The sequence below is a fragment of the Lynx canadensis genome, chromosome A1, assembly GCF_007474595.2.
Source record: "Lynx canadensis isolate LIC74 chromosome A1, mLynCan4.pri.v2, whole genome shotgun sequence".
NCBI classification, from domain to species: domain Eukaryota; kingdom Metazoa; phylum Chordata; class Mammalia; order Carnivora; family Felidae; genus Lynx; species Lynx canadensis.
This window is the reverse complement of record NC_044303.2, coordinates 143,319,408-143,344,492: the sequence shown is the minus strand read 5'-3', so window position 1 is coordinate 143,344,492 and position 25,085 is coordinate 143,319,408. Positions and strand designations below refer to the sequence as shown.

The following is a 25,085-nucleotide window of genomic DNA, read 5'->3' as shown; positions in this document are numbered from 1 at the left end:
TTGTGTGATGGTTGCTTGGTCCAGGGAGTAATGGAAGGAAGGAAGGAAGGAAGGAAGGAAGGAAGGAAGGAAGGAAGGAAGGAAGGAAGGGAGGGAGGAAGGGAGGGAGAGAGGGAGAGAGGGAGGAGGAAGGAAGGAAGGAAGGAAGGAAGGAAGGAAGGAAGGAAGGAAGGAAGGAAGGAAGGAAGGGGTCAGATTTTGGATATACAGTATTTTGAGTAGATCTGACAGATTTTGTTGATGGATTGAAAATGAATGTGAGAGAGAGAGAGAGAGAAGTGAAGGATGACTCCAAGATCTTGGCTTGGGCAACTGGAAGACTGGAGCCACCATGTTTTAAGATGGAAGATACTGTGGCAGGGGCAAGTTTAGGTGAACAAGGGAAGAACAGGACCTTGTCCCCACCATCAAGCTGGGCTCCCCTAGGGTGTAGAGGGCTCTGGAAATCTTTTTATGGAACACCTGTCTATATAAGTAATTTGATTTAAACAATGTATTTGATTTAAAAATGTATTTAAAAATTCATGAGCTTGGGGCACCTTGGTGGTTCAGTCAGTTAAGAGTCTGACCCTTGATTTTGGCTCAGGTCATACATCCCACGGTTTATGAAATTGAGCCCCATGTGGACGGCGTGGAGCCTGCTTGGGATTCTTTCTCTCCCACTCTCTCTCTCTCTCTGCCTCTCCCCCACTTGCACATGTGCTCTCTCTCTCTCTCTCAAAATAACTTAAAAGTTTAAAAAAATAAAATAAAAATTCATGAGCCTATGTGAGGTGTGGTGATCCGCCATGTGATTTAGAATAGTGGGTTGACAGTGAAGAAATGGGCAGAAAACATGAATAGACACTTCTCTAAAGAAGACATCCAGATGGCCAACAGGCACATGAAAAGATGTTCAGCGTCGCTCCTTATCAGGGAAATACAAATCAAAACCACACTCAGGTATCACCTCACGCCAGTCAGAGTGGCCAAAATGAACAAATCAGGAGACTATAGATGCTGGAGAGGATGTGGAGAAACGGGAACCCTCTTGCACTGTTGGTGGGAATGCAAATTGGTGCAGCCGCTCTGGAAAGCAGTGTGGAGGTTCCTCAGAAAATTAAAAATAGACCTACCCTATGACCCAGCAATAGCACTGCTAGGAATTTATCCAAGGGATACAGGAGTACTGATGCATAGGGGCACTTGTACCCCAATGTTCATAGCAGCACTCTCAACAATAGCCAAATTATGGAAAGAGCCTAAATGTCCATCAACTGATGAATGGATAAAGAAATTGTGGTTTATATACACAATGGAATACTACGTGGCAATGAGAAAAATGAAATATGGCCTTTTGTAGCAACGTGGATGGAACTGGAGAGTGTGATGCTAAGTGAAATAAGCCATACAGAGAAAGACAGATACCATATGGTTTCACTCTTATGTGGATCCTGAGAAACTTAACAGGAACCCATGGGGGAGGGGAAGGAAAAAAAAAAAAAAAAAAAAAAAAAAAGGACGTTAGAGTGGGAGAGAGCCAAAGCATAAGAGACTGTTAAAAACTGAGAACAAACTGAGGGTTGATGGGGGGTGGGAGGGAGGGGCGGGTGGGTGATGGGTATTGAGGAGGGCACCTTTTGGGATGAGCACTGGGTGTTGTATGGAAACCAATTTGTCAATAAACTTCATATAAAAAAAAAAAAAAAAAAAATAGAATAGTGGGTTGAAAAGAGGCACGTCTGTATTTGCTCCTTGTCCGACTAGTGTATGCAAAGAGTACCACCATCTCTTACTGTTGAGGAACAGGGACCGTCTCTTCTAGTTCATTATTGTCAAATGTGCTACCTTTCGTATTTTCCATCAGGAGAAAGAGATAGCCTGGTAGTATTACTCTCAATGCCACGGTTCTTTGGAAACTCTTTGTATTGAAACAATATAGATCTTGTGTCTGCAGTTCCCTAATACCATTTGGTTAATGCCGATCTCATTAGTCTTCTTGATGCCACGTCACCCACAGTGCAGCCTAGGGATACTGGCTTCCGTGACCCTCAGAGATGACTCTTGTGCTTTGCAGATGACCACAAGTGCATGTCTTCCCCAGAATATGGGGAAACATGTGAATGATAATTCATTTTACGATAAATTTGCTGGTGGGAATTTTAAAGCGTAAATGTAAAGGAGTACATCTTGCAAACATGTTATTAGGGTGTAAACTTCCTTCCCAGAATGTAATTGCTTTCCATCTTGACTGTGTTCCTGCCTTCAATACACATGCACCAGTAGCCAGAGCTGGAAGAAAGGTTCCATTCACTGAAGGGATGTCCATCCCTTGTCTGGCATGACTTAATACCAAGTTGGGAGACTAGGACAGCACCATATTCATAAAGATGCCACAGAACATTGATGGAAATAGCCTGTTGACATTGCGAAACAATTTCTGGAAAACCCTCAGAAGATGAGGCATGGCCACCCCTCTTGGAGGTCTGACCTTTGTGGCAGAGCCTGTGGAGAGCTGAGTTGGGCTGGGGGAAGTGGCAATGTCTGCGGAAGGATGCACAGGGTGATGAACAGCCATTGCCACCTCTGATGTTCTTGGCTTCTGTGCAGTGTGGCTAGTGCTGAGGTGGGAACCCCAACAAGTGAGAGCCAACATGGGGCCCCTGTAGGCTGCTCAAATCAAGGGTTGGGAGAGATCTTTGATGGCCCAGAGCCCTGAACTTGTCCTGTGTCTGATATGAGTCATACAAAATCAGTGTTAGCACTATACTGGCCAGCCCATCTCACTTGATTCTGAGACATTAACACTGCATCTGCCAGTGGGAGCATCCTGTCCCCAGGTGCCACTGCTGGAACTAGGGCCAAAAAAGAGTCCCAGACCTCTTGAGGGACTTGGGTGCTCCAGGAGTGGGGTGGAAGTATGAAGAGGGGTACAGAGGATCACTGGGCACCCAACAGGGAAGAAACAAGGACCAGGTCCCATGTTGACCTGTCCAGGCTTGGGGCACCCCCCTCCTGGATGGCTCAGCTGGCCCTGACCAGTCTTAGCCACTACAGACGGACTTAAAAATTTAGGGGGAGGGCATCTCTGGTCACCAGGTCCAGTTTTGGGGCATCTTCCTGCACAACCATGGGTAGGGACCCAGGGTTCAAGGCCCAGGGCCCAGGTGAGGGACTGGCCTGGGTCTAACTGTCAGGCTGATGTCAAATACATGTTCTTGGGAATGGTTCCATCTGGATATCTAAATCTAGGAGCCATCAAGCTTCTGAAAATGGTTTTATGGAAGGAAAAAGTTCTGAGGCTTCTAGCTCCCAAACTCCACCACTTGATTATAACATGTGAGAAGGCAGTTCTCTTCCTTTTTAGGTAGAGGAAAAACTCTAAACAAGAATTATTGACTTAACAGTTTCTAGAACTTCCCTAGCTTATGGAAACCTACAAAGAACTCTGAGTCCTGAAAACAGAAGCAGTTCATAATATGAAAAACCACAGACCCGAATCTCCCTAGGATGCAGTACCTGTGGGAAGGAATGACATTTTTCATTTCCCAGTGCCAGACCGAGTCTAGGCTAATAACATTTTCCCTGCCCTCTCAACAGTGTTATTTGTTTTAGTCTGCTGTCTGCGTAGCCAGGGGAATAATTAATTAACAGTTAAGTCTGCTGGAAGCACACGACCAAGTGGCACTCAGTAAATATTTGTTCACAATGATGAGGCTGTTGCTTATCTATACCATCAAGTTACAAAAATAAAATTGTGGGGTTTTTCTTCGTGAGGTGGTAGAGATTTGTCATCTTATTGATGAGAAAATTGAAGGTCAGAGGAGTGAGGTGATTTCTCCAATGGTGTACAGTGTGACAGGGGCCAAGCAAGCCTTGTACCCCAAGCTCCTGATTCCAAATTTATTCATTGCTTTTTCTGCTACATTGCACTAGTGTTTTGGGGGAGATGGCTGAATTCCACTAAGCAAATTCACATGTTGAGACATTAACCTTTCCAAAGAACAGTAAAATCTCATTAAGTCAGAATAATTGGAAGAATGGCCAGGATGAATTGGGGGAAAAGTCTGAACTATTTTCAGAGATTTTCAGCTTTTTCCTTTCAAGGCTGTGTAGTAAATTGGAGCAAATAACCACAAAAAGGGGCCAAATAGAGGTCACACTGAACCTGTGTGAAGGAACAAACACGAATAATTTATAAATTGCATGTAAGTGATGACTACTAAAAATATTATAGGCATTTGGGGAAATAAATTTTGGTTAAAAATAAGCTAAATGTTTCCCATGAAATCTCCTTGCAAAAATTTACATAGGGACTTTCACAAATATGTCAAACCACGTGTTAAAATTATTGTGCCTCTGATTTAGTGGCCTGTAAATCAACCGGTTTGATTTTGCTGTGCTCAAAGCGGCATTATTTCTATAGCTCACAGCCGCACGAATGATGACATCTGTCTCTCGCTTTCCATCCCCTTGATTTCCTCCTCTATCCAAGGCCCACAGAATGCCTCCAGCTGCCCTAAAACTGAAGCGTTTTGTCTATTCCTTTCCCTGACCACACTCCCACCAATTTTCAGCAAATGACCCTGCCCTTCCTGCCACCGTCTGTGAGAAGTCCTCATATGTGGCCGCGTTTCAGGTTTTCTGTTCAAACACAAACATGAAGTTGTTCCTGAAGGTGTTCAGAAGTGCTGGGCCTTGGCTTTCTCTAATTCTGTTGTTTATCAGAACTGTCAGGCATACTACTCCCTGACTAACGGGCGGCCGTTTGGGAAAACAGTCTGTAATGATTTCAGCCAAGCTATGTGCGAGTCGGGAAAAAGAACGATCTTGGGGGGAAATGGACACATGTAAGGCTTTCTTTGCTGGGTGAGTTGTGCTGGATGGGATTCAAAGATCCATGCATCTTAGGAAAAAAACTGACCAAAACAAAAAACAGGGCTCAAGATACCTCTGCCATGTCGTGCTCGTTTATTCTGATGCAATAACTTCACTTCAAAGCAAACTGGGGCTCCTCAGGCCTTCCCTGCTGGTGACCTGCTGCCCCCCTCTGGAGAAGTTGGAAACGGAAGCTTTTGATTCCCGTCCATTTCTGTCTCCATTATGGGTCCGTTTTCCCAGGGCTTCCTTATCCAAAGTCACTTTGCTGCAGTGTAAAGTGTAGGGCCATAAACTGCAAACCATATATTCAGTGAGTTTACATTGACTCTGAGTAATGCAAGGATCTTTATTTCTGGGTTGGAGGATGGACTGCCTAATTTTGTGAGCTGTATGTCCTGGTTCCACCCTCCTCCGACCACCGATCCACGCTAAAACCGTCTTTCTCAGCAGTCTGGGACTAGCAAAAAGTCCTTTCTGACTTGGCATCCTACCTTAGGTATCTTATCCTTAAAAGGGAGAGTTTGGACTCCTGATCTTTAGGGTCCCTCTGGCTGATTCCATAAAAATACGTTTACCAGTGAGAAATGTCTTTAAATTTAACTTGAAGAAACTCCTAGGTATTAAACAAGCCTTCCTTTTAATGAGCAAGATTGTAGGAAATAAAACTAATACACTTGGTGCAAGGGTTGAATTTCAAAAAAATTTTTCAGTATAGGAAATATGCCGCTAGGAGGCAGTGTTGGCATATAGTTTTATTCAAGCACATCCAGTATAGTTCCTTTTGAGGAAAATATTTTTTAAATCAAAGGATATAAGAATGATTAGAAATTATAATGTTTTGTGTGGCAATAAAGTTCTGAAAAGAGTACTAAAGGGTCATCTATCTTATACTATAATAGAACAGTAAGTTGAATAGAAGTTTCTATCATCTATGAATGAAGTATGAGATACCGAACGTGATTTGTGAGAAATGGTAGATAGCAACTTTTTTTTTTTTTTACATGACATTCATTCTCCTTTTATTTCACCTCAACCACATGCAGCCTCTGAAAGCCATATTCCTTTGGCTTTATTTCTATGCACTGGAAGATAAGGATGGATTACTAATTATCTTAGCAAGAAAATTCCGGAAATTTCTTTCCCCTTAAATACTGCTGCCTTCTCCTTTAAAACTCAAATACTTGTGAAGTAGGAAGGTTGTTATTTTTTAAAATAGATGAATAAACTGATGCATAGAAATTTCATGTAAAACTTAAGCAAATTAGAGAATGAAAATAAGAATCAAGGTAGTCTCACTGCTCTTCTTTTTTAATAGCTGAAGAAATTACATTTCAAAACACCTAACCCAAGAATGTGTAGAAAGCAGCATGAACTTTTCATACATTGAGAATAGCCATGTTTATGCTAATGTCTTGCATCTTCAGGGGTGAGGTCTCATGGGAGAGTAGATGTTATCATGTAAAAATATCATAGTTCTCAATCTAGGCAACTTGGATAAGAGTTTGGAGAATCCCTATTTTTTTCTTCATTATACTTACAAAAATTTTTTTAATATTCATTTATTTTTGGGAGAGAGAGAGAGAGAGAGACAGAGCACCAGCAAGGGAGGGACAGAGAGAGAGGGAGACATAGAATCTGAAGCAGGCTCCAGGCTCTGAGCTGTCAGCATACAGCCGGTTGAGTGGCTTGAACCCACGAACCGTGAGATCATGACTTGAGCTGAAGTCTGATGCTCAACTGACTGAACCACCCAGGTGCCCCTATTATACTCTTTTTAAAGCAACCGATGTAATACAAGCTCACTGTTCCTCAGCCTTACTGACTAAAGGCATTTAGGTGGATCCATTTTTGAGCAGGATGGAGAAAATCTAGATACTGATGCCTCCTTTCCCCTCCCCATTGGTCTATACATTTTTTAGCAGTAGAAATGGGTCAGGAAAGAGAGAGAACAACTCTGGAACTCTGAGAGCAGGATTCCGGTCTTTTGATACTTATTGATCAGGTCCCACATGAGTGATTTGCTAAGAACAAACTTAAAGAACTAGCAAAGTCCCCATATCTCAAGTGTTCCGTAACAGTTGTTTTTCAAACCGTGGGTCAAAACCCACTAATGGGTCATAAAGTCAATTTGTAGTGTCGCAACTAGCATGTTTTATCAGTGAGATAGGATGGAAAGGAATAGAATAGAAAATGCCAAAATGGATCTCACATTTTATTTCATTGGTTGTATAGTATGTGCTTTACTGGGTTATTCGAAAACTTTTGTTTCTTACTAAGGGTCATGTTCAAAAGGACTTGGAAGTCACTTCCCTATAGCACTTTATCTGTCATGACAGCTCCTGTCTCATTCTCCTTACTAGGCTGCAAACTTCTTGAAGTAGGAATGAATATCTGAATAACTTTTCCTTGGCCACAGTGATTTCCCTAATACCTTATACATGGTATAAGGGAAACTGTTTAAGATGTACTTCTTATTTATTTTGCTTGTAAGTAAATTTCTAAACGATACTTTTAAAATCGTCAAGTGCTATTTATAGTTCTGTGTTGTTCAGCTCCTACCAGTTTTATGTGTAGCCTAGCATTAACATAAGCATTGCTTTTAAGCCGTCTTTTCCTGATTTGGGGGAACTGTGGCCCAAACATAAAAGTCACTAAAGATGGTTTCCACTGAAGTTACTGTGCAGATTTGAATTTCTGTTTTTCAAAGAGCTCTCTGAGCTGCTGCTCACTGGTGGCTTCTTTCTGCTGCATCAGCTCAGCTGTTCCTTTGGTCACCCCCCAGGCATCAGGCTTTGACATTGAAGGGTTGTATGGCCTGCCCGAGGCTATCCGAAGATTCTCCCAGTATTCCTTCCTGGCCCTGGGTGAACAAACACACATTAGACTCCTTCCTGAGCATCTGTATCTATGTCACTGAGCTAGAATATACCTCCACAGAGCTGTCTTTGGACTCTTGAGAGTATGTCCATTAAAACACATTTATTAATTTGAACTACAATTTTTTTAAGGCTCTATAGGCTAAAATTACTCTGAAATTATTTTTTTAAATATATGCATACAAATGGGATGCCTGGGTGGCTCAGTTGGTTAAGCATCCTACTCTTGATTTCTGCTCAGGTCATGATCTCACAGCTGTGAGATCAAGCCCCATGTGGGGCTCCACCCTCTGGCATGGAGCCTGCTTGGGATCCTCTCTTTCCTCTCTCTCTCTCTCTCTCCCTCTCTCTCTCCCCCCGCCCCCCGACCCCTGCCCTCCTTCACTACCTCCCTACCCTGTTTGTCTTCTCTCTCAAAATAAATCAATAGACATTTAAAAAATAAAAAAGAAATTCTTCATTCAGCCTCCTCTGCCTTTTGCCCTCCTGGGCCATTAGCTCAGACCCCATAGCACCTGTGCATATCTTCATACTTGAACTTGCTAAGCCAACTTGAACTTGCTAAGCCAACTTGAACTCGCCTGTTTGTCTCTCTACTTACTAGTCTGTTAACTCCTTGGGGACAGGCTTGTGCCTTGTTCTTGCTACTTCAGTGTCCACACCCGTGTCTTGACATAGTTGTATACAGTCAATATCAGCTGAATGGAGTGGAACTGCCCCTCAGCTTGGTACTCGTCCCCCACCCTCTTCTTTATCTTGTGGCTACTTAGCCCTTCAAAATACAGCGCCCCAAAATCCCTTCCTCTGAAACATCTTTCTATTTGGCAGAAATGGCCATTCCTTTCTCTTGTCACTTTCTAAATCTGTGCCTCTACCAAAGCAGTTACTGCAGTATAATACATTGGCTTTCTTACCCATTTTCCCTAGTAGACTGAGATTCTCTAGCCAGCTTTTCATGTGTATTTTCCCAGTGCCTTGCACATTGCCCAATGTAAAATATTTGTTTATTGTTCATCTCCCCCACTGGGGTGTAAGCTCTGAGGGCAAAGACCTATTTTATTCTCCACTGTATTCCCAGCTCCAAGATTGTGGTTGGCACAGAACAAGCACTTAATTAATATTTTTTACATTTAATTTATACTTAAATCTTTTTACTAAAACACTTTTTAAGTTTATTTATTTATTTTGAGAGAGAGAGAGAGCATGAGTGAGCAGGGGAAGGGCAGAGAGAGAGGCAGAGGAGAATCCCAAGCAGACTCCATGCTTTTAGCATGGAGCCCTATGTGGGGCTTAATGCGAGGCTCAGCACAGGGCTTGAACTCACAAACCATGAGATGAGCTAAAACCAAGAGTCAGATGTCCAATGGACTGAGTCACCCAGGTGTCCTAACTTATACTTAAATCTTAACAACCAATCGGTTAAATGTTGTTCAGTGTCTACCACATGGTTCTAGCCCAGAACATGAAATCACACTTCATTGCAATTTATATTATTTATATTCTAAAGCCAGAGATCACTACATAGGCTATTTTATAAACATGTCTATGAAAGAATTGAAGGAGGATAACATTATTTATCATCATGCAGCAAATTATCTATACTCTTTGTTGTGACCTCACTTGGACATACTCATAATCCAAATGAGTTTGGTTTGGCAAATACAGTTTAAAGGTTCTTACCTGGCTCTAATCCATGGTTTGGTGTGCATATCCAAACCACTTCCCCAGCTGCCATGCTTTTCTGAAGCTGGCGGCAAAAATCCCCTTTCTGGGGCCAGCTCTTCTGCAATCGCCCGGATGTGGTAGGGCTCAAATCCACAGCACCCGCCAATGTATCTGACCCCCAGCTTGTAGGCCTCTCTGGCATATTTCTGAATGTCCCATCTTGTTGCAACTCTGGGCTCCAGTCCTGTAGTAATGGAGTGAATTCTTTTTTTAAAAAAATATTCAAAATAAACAGCTATAATAAGTATGTAATTTTCAAGAACTGAATTAAGTAAGTTGTTAACATTCGCTTCTTTATTTTTTAAAATTATTAGCTAATTGGCGTTTACATGCCCATTTTTAAATGCTGTGATAGCCAACCTTCAAGATGGTTCCCAATGATTCCTGCCCTCTTATGTTTTTACCCTGTGTAGTCCCCTCTCATATCAGGTTGGTCTGAGAGACCAATAGGTCGGAAGGCATGGTTGGTGACTTGTGAGGTTAGGTTATACAAGGCATTACGGTTTCTGCCTCAATCTCTCTTGTTCTCTTTGAACAACTGCATGTTGTGAGAACACTCAAGCATCACAGTGGAAAGGCCAATAATTTAAGGAACTGAGGCCTCTAGTTCTGTTTAATAGAACAGCAAGACACTAACACCTATTCCCAACAGCCAACAAAGGGAGCTTGGAAGTAGATTCCCTAGTTCTCATCAGGTCTTCAGAGGACTACAAACCTGACCAGTATCTGGACTGCAGCCTCATAAGGGATGCTGAGCAAAAACTATCCAGCTAGGCTGCTCCCAAATTCATGACCCACAGAAACTCTGAGATATAATAACTGTTTGTTGTTTAAAGGCACTAAATTTTGCGATAATTTGTTCTATGCCAATAACACAGACGCTTTGCCATTCTTTATCCATGGTTCTTCTAGATGGATTATGTTATAATACCTTATTTCTCTGAGGGTCCCTATAAAATATAGTATCTAAGGACCTTAGAATGGAGTAGAAGCTGGCCAAACTCTGGCCCTGGTGATCTCTCTGCCTGGATTTTCAGGTGGACACACCTGACTTCCCACACATGCTTGACCCCTTTTCCTAGACTGCCAAGTATTCCCTCCCTGCATCTGCTCAGCCTCTTCATTCAAAGTTGTTATACAGTAACCTAGTGATGGTATCTTCTCCTTGCCCTCAAGAACAGGGGAAAAGTAACTTGGACATAAACCGGTCTATCCTTTTAATTCTTCTGATGAGGAAATTAAGGTTTAGAACTAAGCGGTTTTGCTAAGGTTACATAACTCGGCGACAGAGCTGGAACCAGAACCAAAGTCTTTGCTGATCGCACCCGGAAGGGCATCCTTTTTACCAGCCTACAGCTAAAAGGTTCAGAGATCTTTTTTGCTTGTCGGTTCCATCTTTTCCTTCTACTGTGGTCAAATATCAAAGGGCTTTTGGCTGCAGGGAGAGACACTGAGGGCAAGAGATGAGATATGCTGCCATTTCTTTGCTGTGACAAAGCTCTATGGCTATAGATTTGGAATTTGTCAAACATCAAGACACTGAGATAATTTATAAAATGTCTGTCTTACCAAAGGGGAATTCTGGTAGATCAATAAATCCCTGCTTGTTGCAGTCAGGAGTGTGGTAGGCCAAGGGCTGACTCATCAGGTGGGCTTTCAGTCGGGCAGCCTCCAAGCCTTCTTTCATGAGCTTCACTGTTTGTAAACTAATTGTGGGGTCAAAATGGCAGTTCACGCCAACGATGGAAGCTCCTGCAAGTGGGAAGAACAACTGAGCTTTAGGGATTTATCAGATAACCTGTGGCCCCAACTCTCCTCTCTTAATCAAGGAGCTTTTATTTGAAACAGTGAATTACAAATACAGCCTTTGATTCTTGCTTCCTTGCGAACCTAGCTTACCTCTGCGTGGGAATGATTACTAACAGGCAGCAAGGGCTTTCTGGGAAAAGTGTTGTGAAGAATCTGTTACAACTGAAGTGTCATTTATGTACACTTGGCTGTCCATCTTTTTTCCAAAAAATCATTACTAAAGGTTGTTTTTTTTTTTAACTACAAATTTTAGAAGTCAACTTTTCAATCTTGACCCAATAATTTTTTAACACTCCCAGCTCGTGGTTACCATACCACTCACTTGAGGATCAGTGTTCCCTTTCATCAAGCCAATTTAAAAATATCACTAATCCAGATTCTGGGAGCAGCTAAGCTGATGCCACAAGCCATGGCATCCAGCGTTCAGGGGCAAGCATCTTAGTGTTTTTCACTGGGCTGGGTCTGCAGTTTGCTCCTTCATTCTTGTTCCAATCCTCCCTCCTGTTATTTCTCTGAATCAGTTTTTTGTTCAAGAGCACCAGTGACCTTGATCTTGCCAAATACAGTTGTTGTCCCTCTGTTCTCATCTGATGCAATGTCTGGGCAGCATCATCCTAGTGGGCCATCCCCTCCTTCATCAACACTCCCCTTCTCTTGGCTTCTCATGCTTTCTCAGTGGTGCTCACTGGCTGCTTTCTTTGGGCGTTAGGTGCCGACCCCCTCAAGGTTGAACCTTTCAATCTTGCAATGTCCTAGGATCCCAGTGGTCCATCTTTTCTTCTCCTACATTTCCTTTCCAGTCCCAGGGCTTTCAGTATGATCTATATCCAGAACTCTCCAAATTTCGCTCTCTAACCGTGACCTCTCCTTTGGGTCCCAGACTTAAATATTCAACAGCTTACTTAATATCTTCACTTGGATCTTGACTACCTTTACTTTCTTCTTTCTTTCTTTCTTTCTTTCTTTCTTTCTTTCTTTCTTTCTTTCTTTCTGCTGCTTCTTTTCCTTCTCCTTCTCCTCTTTCTCCTCCTCCTCCTCCTCCTCCTCCTCCCTCCTCCTCCCCCTCCCCTTCTTCTTCTTCTTCTTCTTCTTCTTCTTCTTCTTCTTTTTTTTTTTTTTTTGGATGTTCTGCTGCCAGAGTTTCTCTTTCCTTGTTTGACTTCATTACACTAATGAATTAATCCTATGTTGGTTACCTCTTGGATATCTATGAGGTATAAGGGTTCTTTTAAGGGATTATAGAGAAATATAAATATAGGACATGGTCCCTGACACCAAGGGTTTCATAAGGTTTGACACAAAGGGCTTCCTTAGGTTTGCTCCCTGAAAACAAAGCTCTATGATCACTTGTGAGGAAGTAGCTGTTTACTATATCCCCTTCTTGGAGACTGCTGCTATACACAAACATATCAAAGGCTCTGAGAAATTCTGTGTATTTTTCCAATTTTAGTATATGCACCGCCTAAGCGAGCACTAAGGCTCTGAGAAATTCTGTAGTGAAGGGACCTGTGTGACTTGGTTTAACACAGCACTTTCTAAATATATTTCACTACAGAACCCTAATAATGTTCTCACAGATTAGAAGATGCTGACTGAGGATATTCTAAATGAGTGGTGTAAGTAGAAAGTGTTCTAGTTGCTGAGAGGAGGGAGTGTTTACTTGGGGTATGTGTGGTGATGTATGGGGATGTGGAGGTAGAATTTGAGCTAACATTGGAAGATGGACTGGAGTTATTAGGCTGATATTAATTAAGGACCTATTTTGTGCCAGGTGCTGTCCTAGGCACAGGGCACTCAGTGCTGAGCCAGACAGACACAGTCTCTGCCTTCTTTGACCTTACAGTCTAGTGAGTCAGACATTAAAGTGATACACAAACGAGATAAGTGGCACAGTGATGTCAAGCACCGTGGCCACCTACCTTGAATGGAATGGTGGGGGAAGAATTAGACGCAGGCCACGAATCTCTGCCAATTAACAACAGGGGTCATGAAAGCCTCTTCTGATCTTTTTGAAACAAGTTAACATGCTTCTCCTCCCCCCCATTGTTACATTTCCCCCCCAAAATTTAGGATTATATAGCCTCATTCCTAAATCTAAATAATTGTTATTGTTAATGACAAGTATGAAGTGACTTTTATGAAATATCAGGAGTTGGATAAAAATCAGAAATGAAACATGGCCAAACATAGTGTCTTTGTTCCTCAGAGTGAGTTGGACTCTTCCACTGACCCTGAGCTATGCCTTGCATTTAAAATGAGGCAGCTTTGAGGGGCTCATGGGTGGCTCAGTGGGTTGGGTGTCCGACTTTGGCCTGGGTCATGGTCTCGCGGTTCGTGGCTTCAAGCCCCACATCGGGCCCTGTGCTGACAGCTCAGAGCCTGGAGCCTGCTTTGGATTCTCTCTGCCCCTCCCCAGGTCGCCTGCCTTCTCTCTCTCTCTCTCAAAGATAAACATTAAAAAAAATAATAAAGTGAGGCAGCTTTGAAAACATTTTGTGAGTTTTCCCTAATTGAAATGAAACCCAATGTTAGGAATGGAAATTATTGAAAAAGATAAGTTAGTCAGTATTTCATACCAAATTATTTTAAGTTCATTATACCGATTACAAAAAGCGAAGCATATCAGTAATTTATGAAAATGGAAAAACTCTGGCAAAGAAGGCAACTGAACTTTTAAGTCCGATATGCTTTGCTTTTTATATATGTTTAAAGGCCTCAATTTAGGTTTAAAATAAAACATGTTTTTCTAATGCTCCTTTTGATTTACTGAAACTCTTCTCATTTCTAGGTATTAAACCTTCAGTGTAGGTCTAGTGGCCCCTTTGAAAAGGCAGGTGTGTGTACTTCTTACTTTATTTTACTTTTTTCTCTTTTGGACTCAATATTATTATCAATACTCCTAGAAGAGCAAATTTTTAGTTTTCCTTTAAGCAAAAGTAGTATATAGGACTAACAGGTGGACCTACATTTGTATGTAATTTTATTATTTGTTTATTTTATTTTTTGAGAGCAAGAAAGAATGTGCGTGTGAAAGCCAGTTTGGGGGAGGGGCAGGGAGAGAGGGAGGTGGGGGATCCGAAGCAGGCTTTGCGGGCTCAAAGCCCAGAGGCTCATGCGGGCTCCAACCCAGGAACCGCACAGTGAGATCACGACCTGAGCGGAAGTAGAACTCATAACCAACTGAGCCACCCAGGTGTCCCTTACGTAATTTTAAAAGACTCACTAATTGCAAACTGGTCAAAACGCGTCATCACCTGCTTTAACAAGGCGCACTGCACACTCGCCGGGGCTGACACCATGCAAATCTCCCTCTGGGCCGATGCACATGGTAGCTGCCACAGGTTTCCCGGATGCTTTCAAGGCTTCGACTGCCCACACAGCCTCTTCCACATGTTCAAAATACTGAAATAAGATCAGGTTGATGTACTTTTAATCTTGTTTCTCCCCAGTTAGAAAACGTATTTTACTGCTTAATAATTATCACTAGTTGAATCGTCTTCACATTTTGAGTGTGATCCATTAGCATTTTTTAAATGCCACAGACGGTTGATGACTGTGAATTGCAGTCAAAAGGTTTGAAGAACACTTTATTAGATTAAGTGAATCAAATTCACTAGAAAGCTTAAATTGGAAAAAAGATTTTAATACTGAATATTGCTAGCCATGATTGGCACCTAATCTCACCTGCTCCCCACGAAAGCAAAAGGTAGAGAAAATGTACTAAGCGTCTATGTCTCATCTTTGGTGATATCTTCGTTTACCTCTGCAATCAAGAAATCCACGTTCTTCTTCAAAAAGACCTCTAACTGTTGCTGAAATACTTTCTTAACTTCAGCTTCACTCTTGCAACTAAGGTACGAAGGTGTCTGGCTCACACCTCCTGCCACCAGAGCGTCTCCCTCATCAGCCACTTGCCGGGCAATGTCACAAGCAGCTTCATTGACTTTCTGCCCCTAAAATGGATGATTATATGATATATCAACATTTTCATGTGAAGTTAAAACCAAATTATTATTCAAATATCCACATCTCAGTTGTATGTTACAATAGAGATTTTATTCTAGAAAATAACAGGGACAGAATAGTTCATATTACCAAGTTGAGCAATTTGCAGTAACAACACCAATAGTAGTAATGAAAACAATAAATCCAATGATAGCATATAGGATATTACATACCAATGATCTGGGAGAGGGTAAAAATCTTAAATAAAAGGATCTGGTATCTTCTAATGCCTAAGCTGCACTTAGAGAAATACCCAGCAAATAGTGGTGATGACGATGTTGATGATGCCATCATTAAAATGATGACAGAATTCATGACTTTTTGTCATTATGTATTTTCTTAATTAACAGATAATCACAAGGTATTTTCTAATTACGTAGGCATTAAAAATTAACACTTGTCTTCACTAAACCCCGGTGCTGTAAGTCACACAGACTCATGGAATGTTGGAACTTCTTTTTCATTTTAGGGATCAAGAAGTTGTCGCTTTGATGGCATAGTTGAATGGTTTGCCCAACACAACAAGGTTGATTATAGCTGAGCCAGGAAGATTCCAGGGTCACTGCCCCCTTGTGCCTTTGACCCTTCCCCTACACTGTGCCACATTAAAAACCTTTAAGGGTGTAAGAATTGGTTAGGTTACCCTCTCAGCAACTTAGGAGACTGAGAGAATCGCTCATCATTAACCACCCCCTTCTTTGACCTGCTTCATTAAATGCTTTTCTGTCAATTTTGAGGACTCCAGCTAAAACCTAGAAGAGTTGTTCACACATATCTCATTTCTGTATTATCTAAAAACCCTGAAGCGGCGCAACATTTTTCTCTACAAGAACTTCTGTGATGACACATGTGTCTACTAGGCCCTTCTAAGAATGCCATGTATGGTTTTACTCACGGATATTTTCTCTGCAACATAGTTTCCCCTGTTCTCCAGCTTGTCTTCACTTGCATAAAAGGTGAAGGTTTGCATGACATTGGATCCAGCTCTGAGGAACTCTCGATGAAGCTGGCGAACTGGGAGATTAAATGAGGAGAGGTATTAATTACTATCAGTTTATCACCCGTGATGTTCTCAAAAGGCTATCACATAAACAGATGTGAAAACATCTGCTCACATTCCTGGTTGCTGGGCATTGGTGCATGCTGGGGGCTAATGAGAGGTAGGTCTGTGGTCTCTCGTTAAGAAGAAGAGATTATTTCTACCATGCACGTGGGGTGAAGGGAAGAGGGAGATCCCACAAGGGAGGAATCATCATTTGAACATTTTTGCTGGGCAGAGAAGGTGGGGAAAGGCATTCCCTACAGAGGTAAGGGCTTGAACAAAAAGGAGGCAGGAGTAGGCTTGACATTTGGGGGTGCAGCACGTAGTCTGAGAAGCTGGAGTTGAGGATGTATAAGAGAAGTAGTAGGAGAGGCAGGTGGAGAGGTGGGCTGGCTGACAGAGTACCAAGGGCCTAGAACATCATCCTAAGGAGTCTGGGCTGCAGACCACAGGTTCGGGGAAACACCAGCAGTTTGTAAGCAATTGAGTGATGTTATTAGTTCACTGTTTTTGAAAGATAATTTTGGTAGTAAGGTGGACTAAGAATTGGAGCAAGGTTCCCAAGCATACGTCTGTGGATGAATAGTTTTTACAGGCTAAAGAAAATATGGGGCTCCCCCCCCATTTGATCAAATAAACTCATTTTAAGGAACTACCTTTGCTTTAAATAGTAGTCCTAAATTCTGGTTCCCCATTAGACACTCTGCAAGCTTTTTAAAAACAATAGATGCTAGGGCCAAATTCGCAAATATTCTAATTTAATCGGTGTGGGGGCAGGGCATAGATTTTGTGTGTGTTTCTCCAACTGATTCTTATCTGCAGTTTTGGTGAAAACCACCAAATGCTCTACTTTATTTTGGGAAATAAAGACTAGGACTGGGAAAATGCTCTATTTTATTTATTTATTTATTTGTTTGTTTGTTTATTTATTTATTTATTTATTAAGCTGATATTTTATTTTTGAGATAGAGAGTGCACAGGGGGGTGAGGGCAGACAGAGGGGAGAGGGTGGAGGGTCTGAAGCGGGCTCCAGTGACAGCAATAAGCCGGACGTGGTACCCGAACTCAAGAACCATGAACCACGAGATCATGACCTGAGCCAAAGTTGGACACTCAACTGACACCCACCCAGGCAACCCTATTTGTTTATCTTAGAGAGAGTGTGAGCCAGGGAGAGGGGCAGAGAGAATCTTAAGCAGGCTCCACACTCAGCATGGAGCCCCAATGTGGCGCTCCCCACCTGTGGGGATCCCATGGCCCAGGGATTGCGACCTGAGCCAAAATCAAGAGTTGGATGCTCAACTGACTGAGCCATCCAGGTGCCCCAAAATGCTGTTTTTGTAAAATGATAGTGAGACTTCACAGGTGTTCGTTTTTGTCAGGAGAATCAACTGGGCAAAGTAAGAAGTCGGCAATCCTGGGTCAGCCCCTGAAATCTATTTTGACATTTCAGAGGCCTTTAAAAGTAAGAAGGTTAAAAGTCAAAAGGTCTGGGAGGGACTACATTAGAGGCTAGGAAATTATTAGGACACTGGAGCCCTTAGCCCTTTAGGGAAGAGGAGTCTGGTGTCTTTGCATCCTAGCTACCTAGTAGAGGGCAGAGAACATAGGAAGCTCAGTTTTGTTTTTCAGTGAGCAAGTAAGTGAAGCAAAAAAGCTTTTGAATTTCAGAAAATGGGTTTCTAAGCCTGGAAACTCTAGTCCTGAGTGGGAACTTAGAAGCTTGCCTAAATGAGGAAACTTCAAACTTGTTTTGTTTTTCTTTTTTGTTTTTTGAAGTTTATTTATTCTGAGAGCGAGAGAATCCCAAGCAGGCTCCGTGCTGTCAGTGTGGAGCCGGACGGGCAGGGCTCCATGTGCAGATTGAACCCACCAACTGTGAGATCACGAACTGAACTGAAACCAAGAGTTGGAGACTTAAGCGACTTAGCCACCCAGGCGCCACTAAAAATTGTTTTAATTAGCAAAAGGCACCAATTAACAACACTTCATACACAGTCCCCGTTTATCAATCAAACACAGAGCTGCTGTGGTTGGAGCAGGGTGAAGGGCCTATAGGTGGGGTTTCCCATACACTAGGATGAGACTGCTTATAATTGGGAAATCTACCCAGGGGGTCCTTGGGTGGATTTTTAAAAACTCTGTTTAAAAACCCTGGAATAGGGGTGCCTGGGTGGCTCAGTCGGTTGAGCGTCCGACTTCGACTCAGGTCATGATCTCACAGCTCGTGAGTTCAAGCCCCACATCAGGCTCTGTGCTGACATCTCGGAGCCTGGAGCCTGCTTCGGATTCTGTGTCTCCCTCTCTCTCTGCCCCTAACCCACTCACATTCTGTCTCTGTCTCTGTCAAAAATAAACAAACATTACAAAAAAAATTAAAAAAAATAATTAAAAAAAAAAAAACCCTGGAATAGCAGGCAAATTGTGTATGTATATTTTACACTGCGTTTTATACCCTTTTGTTAGATTTTACCAGAAGGCAGTGACCCAACTCCTTGCTCTTAATCAATTTGATATTCTTCTATGCTTCTTAAAGCTGCAGAGCTTCTCAAAAGCGTAACCCCACTTAGCCTCACATGGGGGCAGTTAATACGGATTCAGATTCCCTACGCCACTCCAGATCCAGCAAACCTTAATTCTTTGCTGAATTCTTTGCTAATTCCACTGGGTACAAGAACCACAATTTTTGGCATAGACTTTAGTAGGAGAATTAGTCCACTTAAAATAAGACAAAAAAACTCAAGAAACAGAGGGCCAAGTGATAAACATGTTGTTTCTGCACTAATAAAAGTAAAATCAATATCAGAACAGTTTCTCTCGAACTCCTCTAATGCATAACTTAAAAAAAAAATGTGACTTATAAAATTGAAGCTTGTGGTTTAAAAAAAATTTTTTAATGTTCATTTATTTTTGAGAGAGACAGAATGTGAGCAGAGAAGGGGAAGAGAGAGAGGGAGACACAGAATCCGAAGCAGGCTCCAGGCTCCGAGCTGTCAGCACAGAGCCGGACATGCAGCTCAAACTCACAAACCGTAAGATCATGACCTGAGCCAAAGTCGACATTTAACCAACTGAGCCATCTAGGCGCCCCTCAAAGCTTGTGGTTTAAATAAAAGCCTTATTTTATTTACATGGCAGAGTTTGCACAAAGGTAGCTTATCATTAATATCAGCTTGGCTCAAGAAATATTTCATTGAGTTTAACCCAGCAAGCTGACCTTAAGAAACAAACCATAGAGGGGTGCCTGGGTGGTTCACTCGTTTAAGCGTCTGACTTCTTCAGCTCAGGTCACGATCTCATGGTTTGTGGGCTCGAGCCCTGCTGACAGCTCAGAGTGTGGAGCCTGCTTCAGATTCTGTGTCTCCCTCTCTCTCTGCCCTGCCCCTGCTCGCACTCCCTCTCTCTCTCTCTCTCTTAAAAATAAATAAACATTAAAAAAAAAAAAAGAAACAGACCATAGATATATTTTAAAACCTCATTCTTGTATCTTAATTATTCCATTGTGTTCCTTAAAACCCTTTAATGGCAATGCTTCCCAAAGCATGGTTCACCTTGCTATCACCTGGGGACAATTATAAATATGCAGGTTCCTGGACCCACTCACAGACCTAATAGATCCAAATGTCTAAGTGGAGGCTGGGAACCTATAATTTTTAACCGACTGCTGGTACAATAAAAATTTGAGGACTACTGCTGTTTTAGCTTCCCGAGCCTACTGAATTCCTCCCTCCCTTCCTTCTTCCTTCCTTTCTTTCTTCCTTCCTTCCGGGGTAGAACACAGCATTATTTCTACATTTATTTGGAAATATGAAAGTTGTGTATATTTGCTGGGTTTAACAGTGTGACTATAGCTCTCTTCCTTTGAATACTATTTCAGGATAGTGTGATTTGAACACAAAATTTCTATACTTCTCTAGCAGAAATAGAGAAGTTATTATCTAGATATTATGTAAGATATTATCAAGAGAAGAAACAATGAATTTAATAATAGTTAATACTTGTAGTGTTTGACATGCATCAGGCACTATTTTAAAGACTTTATATACAACTTATTTAATTCTTATAACCTTTGAAGTAGATGTCAATATTATCTCAGTTTTATAGAAGAGGAATCTGAGTCCCAGAGAAGCTAAGTGATTTCCCCAAGGTCACACAGCCTAGTGGCTGTCAAAATTTGATTCAATTAGCCTGAATCCAAAATCGGTATGCTTAATTGTAAAGCTGTACTGTCTCTCAGTTTATATGCTTTGTTAGTTTCTATCCCTTATCACTGAGTTCACTGAAATATGCTCTTTAATAAACATTGAAGACAACTGTTCAATCTGTATAATATTCACAAGAAATTTTCCTCCAGTTTCCTCTGAAAGAGTCCACTTCTTTCACAGTGTTGACTACTGATAGCTGTCCTCTGAGACCTTCTCTAGGAAGTGCCCTAAGCCAAAGGGTGCTTCTTTGCCCAGGGGCTAAGCTCTCTCCTAGAAGAGGAGAGGGTTGATAATTTGCATGCAAAGCTTGGTCTATTGGTAAGGAGAGAACAAAGATCCAGCTCCCCGGTCTCAATTTGGGAGTACTCTGAAGCACCTGTCCAACTCCAGAGCTTCCTGAGGAATTGGCCAAAGCCTCTGTTACAACTGCATTATAGTGTAATTCCTCCCTCTGCCCATTCCTGCTTCCCTCACTCCCTTAGAAGTGTTATTTCATAAATGCACTCCTCATTAAAACTCCTGAGCACAAATCTCCACTTCTGGCCAGCTGGTAACGAGTACCTAGCTCATCATGGGTGGCAGAGTTCCCAGCATGCTCTAGGGGTACAATTGTTTAAAAACTTTCACCTGTGGTGAACTAGAATGAGATGCCCTTAGAAGGGAATGTACTAGCAGGTGCACTATCTCAAATGTTTGAGAGCTCAGAGGAAGTAGTAATTATAAAGACTTTAGAATCGGATGGCTGTTGTTGGGTACCACCAACATACTGGAGAAAGGCAATGAAAGGTTAAGGGTGATTCATCACCAGTTTAAGACAACATCTGAAAGTCTGAGGATCTCCTGGGTGGTATATAAAGAAACACCTCTTGTAGCTATAGCAAGCAGAAAAGCTGAGGATCTGGCCCAGGACTAAATTATACAGGGAGCAGAGTCAGAGAGGTTGAATCATCAACCACAGAAGGCTTCTACTGCCAAAGTCAGGGTCTGATCAGGAAGACATAGGACCCTGAGATTGGGGTGAAGACATATGGGTGGATTCACTCATAACCTTAAAAATGCAGATTCCTCCCTGAACTCTCTAGGACTGCAGAAGTGGCCCATTTCTCTCTTTTAAAGATTAATGTTTGGGGCACCTGAGTGGCTCAGTTGGTTAAGTGTTTGACTCTTGATTTTGGCTCAGGTCATGATTTCACGGTTCTGAGGATGGAGCCTCGCATTGGGCTCTGTGCTGACAGTGTGGAGCCTGCTTGGGATTCCTTCTCCCTCTCTCTCTTTCTCTCTGTCTCTCTGACCCTCCTCTGCTCTCTCTCTCAAAATAAATAAATACACATTAAAAAAAATAAATGAATGCTTCCTCCTTGCTTTAGGTTGATGCAGAAGCCTTGTAAGACAGCATTATCTCCCTCATGTTCCATTTCACCTCCCCTCTTTGTATGTCCCCGTAAGAGATCTGTGGTCAAAAGAGTAAAGTGAGAATAAGGTACATGGGTATGGGTGCAGGGCAGGTAGATAGTTGAACTTAAATAGGATGGGGCTGGTATATAATGCATTTAACTAGTTGGCAAACGTACAATGGAGGAGGGCTTATCTACCAGTGAGTGATGTTGTGCCATGGAACTTAAAGTGGGTAAGGAGGGGGGATGAACACGTGGGGACAGAATAGATAATAAATGCTAACATGGAAGGGATGAAGGACTGAGAATCCTGGTGAGGCTGAGGAGTGGGAGAATTAGAGTCGGCAGGAAAGATAGAAAGAAGGTGGTGGTTAGAAAATGGGGCCCTCGTAATTGAGATTTCCAAAGTAGACAGCTAGGGGAGATGGCAAGGTCTAGGAGTGCATTGCTGAGGTGGAGGGTGGAGGAAACGTTCAACTGGAGATGAGATCAAGGCACTAACAGGAAGAGTTCTGGACAGATCATCGGCATGGACACTGAAGTCACCCCAAGTGGTGAGGGAGGGAAGGGCAGAGAGGAAAGCAGTGAGCCAGGTTCTACACTCACCTAGAGTGAGGGGCAGGAACCAAGAGGCAAACACAGGTGACAGCCACAGGAAGGGCCATTTCGATCATCCAACCTGTGAATCTATACTTACATGCCTAGCACAGTGCCCAGCAGGCAATAATGAATGTTGGACAATGTGCCATGAATGTCTGTGTTTGATGGCATGCTCCTACACTGGTCGATGTCGCATTCTTTTATGAGAACTTAGAAGAGAGCTATAACACCAACCTGCCTCTGGGTGTTCCACTGCGGCTTCTGGGGTCCAGGGGCCTGCCTTCACATAGCCCCTCTTCTCCAGTGCAAAGACAAACCCTCCATCTCCAATCACAACTTCTCCAGCATTTAAACGTTCTAGGATGCCCTAAAATTACAGATGGGGGTGGGGGGCGAAGGAAGGGAGTTACTTGAGTTTGAGACAATTTTCTATTTTTACTACTTTTGCTATGGTATGTTTGAGAAGTATGATTTCTTTAGAATTCACAGAAAGTACATGTATTTATAAATCCAGAATGCTCGTATAATGAAAATATGAAAATATGTGTATACATGTGCTAGGGGTGAGGGTCTTTCAGAACACAATAAGAGTTTTGAAGAATGTGGTGGGAGGATGTTACCTTTGAAGAAATAGCTACAGAAGGATTAAGTGAAAATATTTTATTGTAAAGCCTCAAATGAATACTTAAGCACACATTCTTAAAATGGTGAAAGCTAGTTTTATTCTAACAGCCCCTACAGTTGGCCTGGCCCCATCTGTCTGTCAGTCCCTGGGGCCCTCTGTCAGCCAGGCGGGGGCAGGGTACTTTGACACCCAAGGGTCAAGTATATTGCTTCGTCCCTCCAGCCCCAACCATAGTCCCACAGTCCGTCTGTTCCTCCATCCATCTATCCATCCACCCCTCCCCCCCCACTCCCCAAACTAGCCCAAGGCAGACAGTCTGGACTGGAACGCTCACCCCAACTAGGAAAGAGATAGGCTTGTCATTAATCAGGCGGTGGAGTTGCTGGGTTTTGGTTTTTCAATCTTTTTAACAGCCCTTACTCAATATCTTACAGCCCCTGTGCCCATTTTTTTCCCCCGAGGCTTGAATGGTTCATTTTATTGTGATCGCTGAAATCAAACTGCGGGTGCAAACTTACCATGGCCCACCCAACGCGTGAGCCTTGGGGCTGCGGCGGGACCCGGACGGCTGCGTGCCCCAAAACGCGGCAGGTAGGCGGCCCCGGGGCCCCGCTGCACCCGTCGAGGCGCGGGCACGAAACGGTCTGGCAGCCGCGGCCGCGCGCCTCCCTGGCCTGCCCACGCAGGGCGCAGAGGGGCGCGCCCGGCGGCGGCGCGGGCAGTGACGCGGGGTGGCCAGGGGAGCCGGAAGCCACCAGGAGCTCCCTAGTCCCACCGCTGTCGGGAAGAAAAGTCGTGCCTGTGGGTCTAGGAGCCACACCTCTGAGGTAGTGCTCTGGTGCGGGACTCAGAAAACGTTGGGAGTCTTGGAGCTCTGGGGGTGTCCCCCCGGGTCACGTAGATCTAGGGCGCGCTCTGGATATGGGCAGGGGTGTTGGGGGGAGCTCAGAGGCACCTTGGGGTCCCGCCCGAGAGATTCTGAGAGCACCTTCTGGTCACAGCCGGGCTCTGGGGACCCCTCTGCACTTCCTGGCCGGTGGGTCGAGCCTCAGAGCCACCGCTGGGATGGAGAGCGCCCTCGGGTCCCCTGTAGACTCACCCTCTTGGCCTTTTTGCCCCCAACGGGTGCCATTTTCGAGGTGTCCGGTGGATAGTAGGCACGGATGCGGACAGACGAGGGGAGCTTTACCCCGCGCGAAACCGGGAGCTGCCCCACCGCCGCAGCCAGGCTCTTTATATCCTGTTCTGGGCGCGGGGTGGGTTTCCCCAGCCTTGGCGCGTCCAACGCGGGCCTTGCGCATGGGAACACGCCCTCCCCAGCTTTTTTATTGAGTCCCGCGGCTCGCTGGGAACTTGCCCTGTGGAGGAGAGGATCGAGATTGTTCTCTCAAATAGGTGAGCAAACAGACAAGTAAAATAAAATAACGAGGTTGCCACTTGCTCAGGTTTCTAACCTACCAATGCACGGTACCCCCCCCCCACCTCACCCCCCTCGCTCGCATCGAGGGGTTCCGACCCTGATTTATCTCTCTCTTGTCTGGGATCATGCACCGTTACCCACTTAAGTCACCAGAGTTGGCCCCTAAGAATTCCATTCATGCACAAATATTTGTCAAAGGCCAGGATACAAGGTTATTGAATGAGGAGGCGATGCCCTGGGAAGAAGTTCAGTCTGAGGTGTGATCTGGGCGAAATGCATCCGGGAGTTATGTAACGGAATACAAATATAGCATTTACAGAACGTCTAATACTAACTGAATTAGTGGATATGTTCAAAATGACCTTCTGCCATTATATCCAAACATGCCGTGCAGTTCCTAATAACACAGTAGTTTTCTAGTAAGAATATCTTTGCAATATATAACCAGGACAGACTTTTAACATCTATATATGACAGTGGAAATATACCTTGGACATTTCAAAATTCAGTTCGAAAATTGTGTG

General features: G+C 43.3%; 1 protein-coding gene across 1 annotated transcript; it reads right to left on the bottom strand.

Moving 5' to 3' along the window:
• Positions 1-7,059: 7,059 nt before the first annotated feature.
• Positions 7,060-24,365, bottom strand: BHMT (betaine--homocysteine S-methyltransferase). The gene is made up of 8 exons (XM_030323674.1): positions 24,241-24,365; positions 22,751-22,883; positions 16,171-16,289; positions 15,032-15,223; positions 14,525-14,672; positions 11,031-11,213; positions 9,417-9,645; positions 7,060-7,720 (listed from the first exon to the last, which is right to left on the bottom strand). Exons 1-8 carry the CDS (start codon positions 24,271-24,273, stop codon positions 7,534-7,536), a joined length of 1,224 nt encoding a protein of 407 aa, XP_030179534.1. The 5' UTR covers positions 24,274-24,365; the 3' UTR covers positions 7,060-7,533.
• Between the last annotated feature and the right edge of the window lie 720 nt (positions 24,366-25,085).

Coding starts and splice junctions, on each gene's coding strand:
- BHMT (XM_030323674.1), bottom strand. CDS start 24,273: ATGGCACCCGTTGGGGGCAAAAAGGCCAAGAGG. Junction 16,290..22,750: donor AGTGGAACACCCAGAGGCAG/GTTGGTGTTATA, acceptor TTAATCTCCCAG/TTCGCCAGCTTCATCGAGAG. Junction 14,673..15,031: donor TGGATTTCTTGATTGCAGAG/GTAAACGAAGAT, acceptor ATCTTATTTCAG/TATTTTGAACATGTGGAAGA.